This window comes from Triticum dicoccoides, chromosome 2A (assembly GCF_002162155.2).
Source record: "Triticum dicoccoides isolate Atlit2015 ecotype Zavitan chromosome 2A, WEW_v2.0, whole genome shotgun sequence".
In the NCBI taxonomy this organism is placed as follows: domain Eukaryota; kingdom Viridiplantae; phylum Streptophyta; class Magnoliopsida; order Poales; family Poaceae; genus Triticum; species Triticum dicoccoides.
Genome location: NC_041382.1, coordinates 717,114,670 through 717,127,068, shown reverse-complemented (window position 1 = coordinate 717,127,068; position 12,399 = coordinate 717,114,670). Strand labels below are relative to the sequence as shown.

The window sequence follows — 12,399 nt, the reverse complement described above, 5'->3', positions numbered from 1 at the left end:
TTTTTTTGTATACAAGGGTTGAATTGCCCTTGCTTAATGCATATACCTGCCGTTCAACAAAAATATTTTTTCTAAGAAAAGACACCCAAATCATCTTAATAAATCTGATAATATCAAGGAACATAGAGTACGACGGAGACAGAAAAGACACAAACAATTAACAACAACAAAAAACTATGCTGGCCGTCTTATTCCTACGGCTGCTAAAAAGGCGCTCCGCCGGCTCCGCTCCGCGGAGAGTGGCCGAACAGGTGCTTATTACAAAGATATTCCACCTGTTTCTTTTTATCTTGTATGTAAGATTTGCCTTAAGTCAAACTTTGCAAAGTTTGATCAAATTTATACTAAAAATATCATCATCTACAATACTAAAGATCTACAATATGAATTCCACAAGGCACCTAATGATATTAATTCGAGTGTCGAGGCACCCTTCCAGCCCAGTCATACTCATCATACATCGGAGCTGAGCGTATACAAATTTCGTACAGGACTGTATGAGCGGAGCCCGAGGAGCCAAGCACGGCTTGCCTCGTTCCCATCCTATGTAAAACAACGGCCGTTGTGCATGTAAAAATAGAGGCCAACAAAGGGGGTCAGCGCCAGGACGCAGACGGAGGGCAAAACTGCACGGCGAACTCGCGAGGACCACAGCTTCATGTTGCGTGATCTGGGGATCCTACCCGGCTGGCTCCGTGCAGCCTGATTGCAAACCCAAAGACAGGAAACAAGGTATGCAAAGTTGTAATAAACTGTAAAAAGAAATTGAAAACTGTGTAAAGCACAATGAGGTCAGGTTGAGAAAACTATCTAGGCATCTACTCTAATCATACGCCCTTGGGGTACCAGTATCAGCGCATGAAAACAGAACAGATATATATGCTATGCTAATTCAGCCCAAAGTCCAAAGTCCAAACCATGTTGTCCAGATGAAAATAACCCGGCAAACGATGATGTATATGGCTGTTTTTAGAATTCATAGTGCAAACCATCTTGGGAGAGGCTCAGAAAATAAAAACAGATACTGAATGCGACAATCTTTTGTTATGAAAGAAATTTATTCAGAGAAAATTCTAGCATAAATTACGCATACCCCCGGTGAAGACAGCTTCTGTTTTATGATATCCACCAGGGCCCATGGACAGCTTCTCATGAGGTGCTTGAATCCATCGGTTTCCTTGACGACATCGAGCACATCCTGCAACGACACAAATGTGATGCAAGCATTTTTCAGTCGCGCGCGATCATGCTGCTTTGCTAAAGTTAGGGTGGTCGCAACTATTTGCTCGTTTATGTTTTGGCATAGCTTCCCTTCGCAAATCGTCACCAGGCTGTCCAGTCCATATCAATCTCCGACAGCCAACAAACGCCACAATATCCCGGTTTTCTCAAGATCGCTACCATGTGGGAGTGTATCAGTGTACATGAAATGAAGAAGTGCCTCGAAGATGTCGGACGTCATGTCATGAACATTGACGGGGTTTGTAGGGTCCTCCTTTGTCATTGGGTCCAAAAGCTCTGCCTTGAAGGCCGGCGACCGTGCCGCCAGAATGTGTTGATGAGCACGGAACAATTTCTCACCCACGACGAACGCTACATCCACGCCGTCCTCGTCCTTCAACATCCTTGCAATATCTTCGTGCAGATTTGACGGTGGGGTTAGGATGGTCAAGGCGCGCACCTCTTCGGTGCGATGCTTCCTCTTGACAGTCAAAACACACCTGATCGTCACACAGTCGTCATTGCGGGATACCAACCGTTGCAGCTTGGACTTCTTGACGAAGCGCTCATAGCCCCAAAAGGTACCTGTGGATTTGAAGACATGCTCTAGGCTCACTTGCTCAAACACTTGGCCGTCCTTGCCCAATAAACTCAGGGTGTAGCTGGTCTGCAACCCTGGCAGTCCGTGAAGCCAGTCCCTACTAGAATGCCGTAAGTGTAGCATTTTTGGCAACCCTGGTTCTCCTTTGCACAGACGCAAGAAGGCTGAGGCGTGGGCACCTCCGTCCACCTTCCACCCATCTGGGTAGAAGGTGATGTCCGACTCGCAGTCGCCGACTCTGAACGTGCTCGACGAGACCAAGTTGCCGCCGCCCATGCCGTCGAGCAGAGAGAAGCCCGTGACCTGGAAACTGTGCGCCGCAGTGTCGCCCTTCATAAAACTCGTCCACCACGTCTCCGGCACGCACTGCTTAGCCGGAGAAGAGCCGACGGTGTCTCCCATGGCAAAAGGTGGGAGATTGAGCCAAGGGCAACGGGATGGCGCTGCAGGTTCGTGACATACGCCTCCCTTATGTATTCAGCAGGAACAGGGTACCTATGCCAAAAGTGTTAAGAGTTCAGTTCGCGTACGCATGGAAGAAGATGGAATATAATCCTTCAAAGATTATTTTTTTCAAAAAGGGGTCTCCCCGGCCTCTGCATCAGAGTGATGCATACGGCCATCTTATTAACCAAATAAAAAGTTTTCAACAAGGTTTCAAAGTCTCCAACTGTAAAAACTGAAAAGAAAGCTCACAAAGAGCCAAAACAGGCTAGAAACACAAACTAGCCAAGAAAAGACGCCACAACCGGCTGGCTAAAGATAGATAGGTAAACTAATTGCCTATCCTATTACATGACCGCCATCCAAACCGGTTGAAGTTATCCCGAGCTACCATCTCCCAACGGATAGATCCAGTAACCAAATGCTCCATGACCTCCATCGGAGTGAGTAGCGACCACGAATGGATCACTGCCGTGGCTCGGAAAATAACCTGTAAAAAGTGAATACGTGATATTCTGTTAAAAACCAAATCATTTCTGCAATTCCAGATAGTCCATAGCAAAGGGCAAACTCCAACACGAATATGTCTCGCTAAGTCAGGCTCAATCCCATTAAGCCATGTCCCAAATAACGTGTTGACAAAATTCGGTGGAGTAATATTAAAAGCAATGTTGATCGTCCGCCAAAAGACTTTGGCCAACGGGCAATCAAGAAAGAGGTGTTTGATCGTCTCATCCCGATCACAGAAACTACACCTAGTCGGTCCTGTCCAATTACGCTTTATCAAGTTGTTCTTGGTTAAAATAACTTGTTTATGGACAAACCACATAAACACTTTTATTTTCAATGGAACTTTGACAACCCAAACATGCTTGGAGGTAGGAATGGAGTTCGAATTAATAACATCAATATACATTGATTTAACTGTGAATACTCCAGACCTAGTCAGTTTCCAGCGTAATTCATCGGGTTGTTGAGAAAGCTGAACCTCCATCAGCCTCCTAACTAGACGGAGCCATTCTTCCCAACGATTGCCCGCTAGCGACCATCTGAACTAAATATTAAGGGGGGGGGTAGATTGAAATATCATTGCAACGAACACCTCACGTCGTTGAACAATACGATATAAAGACGGATATTGAATGGCCAAGGGTTTCTGGCCGAGCCAAGTATCCTCCCAGAAGCGCGTACTAACGCCATTGCCAATAACAAACTTTGTCCTATTAAACAAGGATTGTTTGACTTTCATCAGTCCTTTCCAAAAAGGCGAGTCAGTTGGCCTGACTGTGACCTGGGACAAGGTTTTTGTCTGTAGGTACTTGCTGCGAAGGATTTGCGCCCACGTGGCATCAGTCTCAGAAGAGAGCTTCCATAGCCACTTACTAAGAAGACATCTGTTCTTAACTTCAAGATTCTCAATACCAAGACCCCTTGGTCTTTCGGTCTACAGATGATATCCCATTTAGCAAGCCGGTATTTTCTTTTTAGTTCATCACCCTGCCAAAAGAAACACGATTGATAGAAGTCTAGTCTTTTCCTAACACCAACTGGGACTTCAAAGAACGATAAGAGAAACATAGGCATACTCGTGAGCACCGAATTTATCAGAATTAATCGGCCTCCGTATGACATGAGCTTATCCTTCCAGCAACTCAGTTTCTTCTCAAATCGGTCTTCGATGCACTTTTATTCTCTGTTTGTCAGCTTACGATGGTGGATTGGAATACCTAGGTAAGAGAAAGGTAAATCCCCCAACTCGCACCCAAACAATTGCCTATAAGCCTCCTGTTCGTATTTGGCTCTACCAAAGCAGAACAACTCGCTCTTACGAAAGTTAATCTTTAACCCGGTCAATTGTTCGAAAAGGCATAACACCAGCTTCATATTTCTCGCCTTGGACAAGTCATGCTCCATAAAGATGATTGTATCATCAGCGTACTGAAGGATGGATACACCTCCATCAACAAGATGAGGTACCAAGCCACCTACTTGACCTTTCTCCTTAGCGCTGCCTATCAAAATTGCTAACATATCAACCACAATGTTAAACAGGATAGGGGACATCGGATCTCCTTGTCTTAGGCCTTTATGTGTCTGAAAGTAATGACCAATGTCGTCATTCACTTTAATTCCCACACTCCCTTTTTGCGTAAATGATTCAACCTGGCGGCGCCAGGCTTCATCAAAACCTTTCATACGCAATGCCTGTTGGAGGAATGGCCATTTGACCTTATCGTATGCTTTCTCGAAATCCACCTTAAAAATTACTCCATCTAATTTTTTAGGATGGATTTCATGGAGCGTTTCATGAAGGACGACCACCCCTTCGAGGAATTTTCTGTCCGGCATGAAAGCAGTTTGGGATTGTTGCACCACAGAATGCGCAATCTGTGTGAGCCTATTAGTCCCGACCTTGGTGAAGATTTTGAAACTAACATTGAGAAGGCAGATCGGCCTGAACTGCTCAATTCTCACAGCATCCGTTTTCTTAGGAAGCAGTGTGATAGTTCCAAAATTCAAGTGAAATAAGTGAAGCTGTCCAGAGAACAGATCATGAAACATAGGTAGCAAATCCCCCTTAATAATGTGCCAGCACTTTTTGTAGAACTCGACCGGGAATCCATCCGGTCCGGGAGCCTTATTGTTTTTCATCTGTGCAATAGCATCAAACACCTCCTTCTCTGAGAACGGGGCTACCAGAATATCATTATCAGCAGCCGATAGTTGAGGCACATCCTTAGTCCTAGACTCATCGAGGGACACACAATTATCCTCCGGAGGTCCAAATAACTGCCTATAATACTCGGTTATATAGGTTTTTAGGTTATCCTATCCTAAAATAGTGCCCTCATCTTGTTCAAGTTGAAAGATTCTCTTCTTTCTGTGCTTACCATTAGCAATCAAGTGAAAGAATTTAGTATTCGCGTCCCCTTGGACCACTTTGTGGACCTTAGCCCGCAATGCCCACTTCAATTCTTCTTCGCAGAGAAGTTCTTTCAACCTCTTCTCTGCCTCAGTTTTAACCTGAAGCTTAGCTGGCAGCAAAATCGTGGATTCGGCCTTTATGTCTAGGGTCTGTATAAGAGAAAGGAGCCTGTCCTTTTCAATCCTATACACCCCACTAAGGTGCTTAGCCCAACCCCGTAAGAAACTTCTCAAATTCCTAATCTTATTCTGCCAACGCTCGACCGCAGTCCTACCTCCCGCACCCTTAGCCCATTCCCTGGCAATCAGGTCCAAGAACCCTTCGCGTTCGAACCAGGCCATCTCGAATGAAAAGGTGTTTTTGTTTCCCACGTGGTTTGGCTCCCCTGAGTCTACGAACAAGGGTGTGTGATCGGATATGCCCCGCGAGAGAGCTTGAACTGTAACAAGAGGGAACTTATGTTCCCACTCCACACTCGCGAGAACTCGATCAAGCTTTTCGTATGTCGGGTTTGGCATAGCATTAGCCCAGGTAAAATTTCTACCAGAAAGCTCTATCTCCCTTAGATCCAAGCTTTCAATAATGGTATTGAACATAAACGACCACCTATCGTCAAAGTTATCATTATTCTTCTCCTCTCTCCTCCTAATGATATTGAAATCACCCCCAACTAAAATTGGAAGCTGCTCGGACCCACAGATTCGAACAAGGTCCGCCAGAAACTCCGGTTTAAGCTCGGGCTGTGCGGCACCATAAACCGCCACCAAAGCCTAGTTGAAACCATCAACTTTAGACCTGACTCGAAACTTAACCGCGAAGTCGCCCATCACTACACTTTGGACTTCAAGCGAATCGCATCTCACACCTAGCAAGATACCACCCGATCTTCCTCGCGGAGGGAGGCAATGCCAATCGAAATCAACACCGCTCGCAAGAGAGGAAAGAAACTGGGGCGTAAAGTTATCTCTACAAGTTTCCGATAGAGCAATAAAATCTAAACGATGCTCCAGAGATGCCTCAGCAAGAAACCTTCTTTTAGCCAAGTCTTTCAGACCTCTGCTATTCCAGAAGATTCCTTTCATAACTCATCATGAAATTTTTTAGTAGTCCGAATCCTAGCGCTCCTACGAACTGCAGAATCGGGATAAATCTTCCGTTTCCACTTGCGCTTTGGTTTACTAGGGTTCTGTCTCCCGGTCCTCATAATCGGGCTCAGCAGTACTAACAACTGCATTATCTATGGGCACATCATCATCCTTAGACTCATTATTGGAGGGTGCTAGATCCGCACACAGATTATCGAGCACTCTGACCCCTAACGCATCAATCTCATCATCATTCATGGGTTTTACCGCTCCGAGATTACGAATAGTCTCTAAGGCATGCTCCCCTCCAAATCTAACAGATCATTCACCGAATTGGAAATCTCACTATCAGTAGCCCCTAGTGAAACTCCTAATTGGTTTGCATTATTTGTAATTTCCTCATTAGAAAAATGCAATAAAGAATTAGATATGTTGATGGACATACCAGTAGAGATCTCAGCATCATGAAGCTTGGCCGCCCTCATAGCGCACCTTTGCTGCATGTCATCAACCTCCGGAAGCTCCTGAATGCGAGCACTCATCCGTCTCCCCGTCGAGACCGGGTCAGGGATCCCGCCAAAAGCAACGACCTCCTCCCTAGTAAAGCCTCGCGCTGAATCCCACAAAGGGTCAACCAAGGTTACCGGAGGAGGTGGCTGCGGGCTCCCATGCCCCTCGGACAAGTGCCCCACACCGAGGCCCAGGGCCACGGGCACGTCGGGAGAGAGGATGGCGGGGGCCGCCTGCCCGAGCCCTCCTCCCACCCCACCCCTCGGCGCAGAGTGGAACGCCGTCGTCGTAGGAGACGCAGTCCTCCTGACCGGCGAAGAGGAAGGAGGAGCCAGGGACAGCTGCCCCAAACCCCCCTCCCCCAGCGCCACTGGAAGCACAGGCGCCGTCGCCACGACCGAAGGAGAAAGAGCCGAGGCTGCCTGCCTCGGGCCCCCTCTCCCAGCACCAGTCGACCCCATTGTGACCGGCGTCGCCGGCGTCGGGATAGGGAGGAGAGAAGTCAAGGCCACCTGCCCCGAACCCCTCTCACATCCCTAGCTTTACCTAGGCCTTGGACTATCTTGGTTGTTGCATCATGTTTAAATTGAAAGGAAAATTGAATTGAGGGAATTCTCAAAGCCTCAGAAATCTTTTGAAAATGAGCAAGTTAAAAATTTCTTCAAATGAGCCCAAGGAAATGTTCACTTTAATCCCTGAAAATATTGGCAAGAGGTAAAAATCCAAACCAATATTTTAGGGCATTAAGGGTAATTAAATTGGGCATTTTGAATTAAACCATAATGTATTTGAATTGGCTTTATTTCTGTTATAAAACAAATACATGTCCAATAATTTTGGAAATTATTGTGGGGCTCTAGAGTAATATCTCTAGTCCATACAATAATTTACAGAAGCAAAAAAAAATGGTTTAGTTTTAAAACTAAATCAAAACAGAGGAAAAAAATAGAAAACAGAAAGATTTAGAGAGGACAGAGAGAGAATGACTCACCTGGGCCTTACCTGTGCCGGCCCAGCACTGTTGGCCCAGGCCATTCGTCGCCTTCCTCCTGCCAGGAGGACAGCGCGTGCGTGGCCAACGCGCGTGAGCCCGCGCCTCGCCAGCTCCTGCTTGCCGTCGAGGGCCTGAACGCCTCCACGAGCGCCACGCAACACCCCGACCCCTCTCTGCTTCCTCGTGCTCATCCCCTCCTCTCCCTCGTCTCTCTCAGGGCCGAGCGCGCCCATCGCCGCCATCCGCTACCACTGCGCCAACCGAGCTCGTATGGCCTCCCCACCGTGCCAGAAAGCTCCGTCGTCGAGCTCTACACCATCTCCGCCGAGACACACGGCGCCGGACGCCCTGGAACGTCGTCACCGATGCCATCTTCGTCCTCTGCTCCGACGGCCGCCGTCGCACGATTCGTCGTCGTTAGTGCATCCCCGACCTCCCCATCGTGCTCGTTAGCCTCGCTATGAGCCTCCGCACCGAACCCCTCTCTTCCCTCTACCGATTTCATCCTCTAACCGTGGACTCCGTTGAGCCCGAGAGCTCGTCGCCACCGACCATGGCGCCGCCGTGGCCAGAGCCCAAGAGGGCCACTCCCGCGCGCGTCATCATACCCCGTACTTCTCCAGGAGTCCGATGAGCCCACCGGTGAGCTCCCCCTTGCCCTGTAGCCCGCTCCCTCTCGGAGCCGTACTCCGGCCTCCGCCGCGAGCTCGTTCCGGCGAGCCCCGGCCGCCCCGCGACCTTCCGCTGCCTCCACTGGATGCGCGGGAGCACGAGCTACCTCCTGGTGCCCTCAGCGCACCCAGCCGCTGCCCCGAGCGCCACTCTGGTGAGCCACCGCCGCTCTGGGTCGTCGTCGTCTAACCACCGGCGCATCCGACATTGCCGTCATTAGCGGCTAATGACGCCACTAATTGAACCCACACCCACTGACACTGGGCCCCACACACTAAACTAACCCTTGGCTATTTAGTTTAACAAAACTAACTCTCTGTTAGTACAGAGCCAATGACATGTGGGTCCTAGCGTAAGGTTTGACTTGGGCTGACGCTGTTGACCTGATGACATCACACTGGCGTCAGACGGATGCAGTAAATAATTTTCTGGATTAAATTTAATCCAGGAAATTCCAGAAAATAGTTATAACTTGTAAAAATCATAGAAAATCAACCGTAACTCCAAATGAAATAAATTATATATGAAAAATTATCAGAAAAATTCAATGAATCCATCTGTACCATTTTCATTCAATGTTTGAACAATGCTTGTCCTCTGTTTTGGAGAAAACAAATAAAGGGCATTTAAATAATCATATATGGAATTGGAAATTGAATCATGTATTCAAACCAACTTCATTTAAATCATAACTAGATGCATTAGCTCAAATCACAGCATATTGCCATGTCATGATCATGCATCATATTGTGGCATTGGATTGATTGTGTTCTTTCTCAGTTGCCGGTGTTTGTCCCCTCTCGATAGACGTGGTTCCGACGATGAGTTCGGTGACACCGATGAAGAGCTATACTATGTTCTGAAGTGCCAGGCAAGCAAAACCACCTTGTTCATTTCGATACATCGCACTCTCTCACTCCTGCTCTCATTTACTGCATTAGGACAACAACGATTCAACTGTTACATGCTGCGGTAGTTGAACCGCCTTTCCCTGCATGACCTTTCATTACCACAGTAAAGAGATGAAACCCACTAGCATGAGTAGGAATTGTTTTGAGCCCTGATGTGCCTACTCATTCATGCTTGTTGTCATGCCTGCTACTGCTTAGAGTTGAGTCATGTCTGATTCATCGGGAATGAATTGGAATGTGGTGAACATGTCCTACCGTTGAGAGCTAAGTGTGTGAACACGATTTGGTAAAGGTAGCGGTGAGAGGCCATGTAGGAGTACATGGTGGGTTGTCTCATTGCAGCCGTTCTTAGGAACTGAGTTCTGTGTTTGTGATCCATGAACAGTTACTACCACACATTGGGTTCCGGTAACTCAACCCCTCTCGACTTATTAATCAACTCGATCTCTATCCAGGAGTTGCAACTAGTTTCTGGTGTTTGTAGGTAGTGTTAGTAGTCTACCAAGTGGCACCCGGTACAGGTGGGCTTGAGACAGACTAGGCACAGTGGCGCAGTGTACCAAGTGGCACCCGGATGGTGGGCTTGGGAACCCTATACACATCGTTTGGGGCCGTGAGCGACACCCCGGCCGGATCTCCTTGCGGATGGAACCCGAATAGGCGATAAACCTGGACGAGAGACTTGTGTGATTAGTCAGGTTGTGGCCGACTCCCTCACCAGGCTTTCGCTTGAAGGTTGCCGAGATACACGACGTGTACATGGTGGTAAGTGGCGAGAGCGTGTGTGAAGAAGTACACCCCTGCAGGGTTATCATTATCTATTCAAATAGCCTGATTCCTCGGATATGGAAACTTGGACCCCTTGCATAGTTCATAGACAAGTGAAAGTGGATACTCTAAAATGCGTAGGATAAGCGTGAGTGCTATGGATGACGTTCTCGTAGGGAGACGGGAGCGGATCCATAGTGGTGTATTGATATGGTGAATTTGTGGACTCGTGTCCGCCACCTCAAAAGAGTTACTTGCAGTCATAGTTCAGGATAGCCAGCGAGTCAAAGCTGGCTTGCTGCAGTTAAACTCCACCACCCCTTTGTAGATACTGATGCATATGTAGCTAGTTCTGATGTAAGTCTTGTTGGGTACATTTATACTGACGTTTGCCTATTCTATGTTTTGCAGAGAGACTTCACTCTCGCTAGTAGTTCCGCGTGTACTTCGACATTTAGCCTGTTACCTCAGCTACGATCTTGTATCCTTGGGAGGGTCCTGTAGATAGTCAGGCTTCTCAGCCTTTTTCATTTGTAGATGTCTGTACTCAGACATGTTAAGCTTCCGCATGTTCTTGTTTCTTGTATGCTCTGTATTTTTGGTCATGAGACCCATGCTTGTAATATCTCGCTCCTCGGAGCCTAATGAATAAATACTCTGAGTCGTAGAGTCTTGTTGTGATGCCATGATGTATTGCACATATTGAGCATATTGTGTGTATGATTGAAATGCTTGATATGTGTGGGATCCGACAACCTAGTTGTTTATCCTTGGTAGCCTCTCTTATGGGGAAATGTAGTATTGTGCTTCCATGAGCCATAGTAGTCCGCTATAGCCCGGTTCACCGGAGTCCTGCTAGCCCAGCACTACTGCTTCGGAACACTTGACTGGCCGGCATGTGATTCACTTCGTTCCTGTGTCTGTCCCTTTGGGGAAATGTCAGGCGGTGTCATCCGGAGTCCTGCCTAGCCTGCTACAGGCCGGTTCACCGGAGTCCTGTTAGCCTAGTGCTACAGCCCGGATTCGCATGCTGCTGACCGACATGCTCGATGTTGATTCATGTATGCCTATCCCCGTAAGTTAGTGCCACTTTGGCTTCATGACTAGTCATGTCGGCCTGGGTTCTCTGTCATATGGATGCTAGCGACTCTATCATATACGTGAGCCAAAAGGCGCAAACGGTCCTGGGCCATGGTAAGGCGACACCCGTGGGAATACCATGCGTGAGGCCGCAAAGTGATATGAGGTGTTACCGGCTAGATTGATGTGACTTGGAATCGAGGTCCTGACAGCTTTGGTATCAGAGCCTGACTGCCTGTAGGATTACCAAGCCAAGCTGGTCGAAGTTGAGTCTAGAAATGCTTTAGTTATATAAGGGAATTGATTTTGGATGGGAATGTAAGGCTCTTTTTACTCCTTTACCTTATGCCCTTCTGATCTAAGTCAACCTCTTCTTTCTATGGGATTAAGAACTAGGCTTCTCTTCTATCTCTCAGGATGATGTGTTACTAAACCGTAGTTGCCTAGGATTGTTGAGTTCAAGCCTCTGTTCAGTTCCGACTACTTCCACATGTTCATAGCTGGCCTCAGAACCTTGATATTGTGATGTTGAGTGGTTATGCCACCATTTTGCAGGATGTCTCAAATCATTTTGAGCATTTACAGCCATTATGCTGTCCGAGTCATCCCAGGTTTCTAAACAGTCTGATGCATCTGCAAATCCCTTCCTCCCATTCCTGATGTCCTTTTGGGCCAGATTAAGCACACTAATCGGTGAGTTGAGGTACTCTATTGCCTTGACATATATGTTGGAGCTAGTATTATGACCCTAGGCATTCTAGCGAACCACCCACTAATCTAGAAATGCTTTATATCCCCTGTGTGGTAATTCTGGCCATCATTCTCGAAAGCATCCCATGATGTTATTAGTTAGTAGGTATTCTACTTCTGGGTTTCTGAACCCGAGATCCACCCTATTGACTTCATGTTGTTAGTATTTGCTAGTTTCCTTAAGATATTAGTAACCTTTGCAATAGTCCTCGAGGTCCATGGTATCTCATTCTTCCAATACCATGAACCATCATGGCAGAAGTTCTTTTGAACCAAAAGATCACAACCAGGGTGCTCTTGAGGAGTACTCCATTCATATTGTGACTCTGCCAGTCCTTCCTTTTTTGCATGAGTTATCCGGAAGAATTATGTTGAACTTTGCTCGGCATACTGATCTATGCACCCACAACTCAGAAAGTTATATATTCCTTTGAGTT

General features: G+C 47.2%; 1 protein-coding gene across 1 annotated transcript; it reads right to left on the bottom strand.

Annotated features, from left to right (window-relative positions):
- Positions 1-1,345: 1,345 nt before the first annotated feature.
- On the bottom strand, positions 1,346-2,224 carry LOC119352031 (BTB/POZ and MATH domain-containing protein 3-like). Its single transcript, XM_037618781.1, has one exon. The coding sequence runs from the start codon at positions 2,222-2,224 to the stop codon at positions 1,346-1,348; it is 879 nt and encodes a 292-aa protein (XP_037474678.1).
- Positions 2,225-12,399: the final 10,175 nt, after the last annotated feature.

Bases quoted from the DNA above. Each gene is read 5' to 3' on its own strand.
- LOC119352031 (XM_037618781.1), bottom strand. From the start codon at position 2,224: ATGGGAGACACCGTCGGCTCTTCTCCGGCTAAGCAGTGCGTGCCGGAG.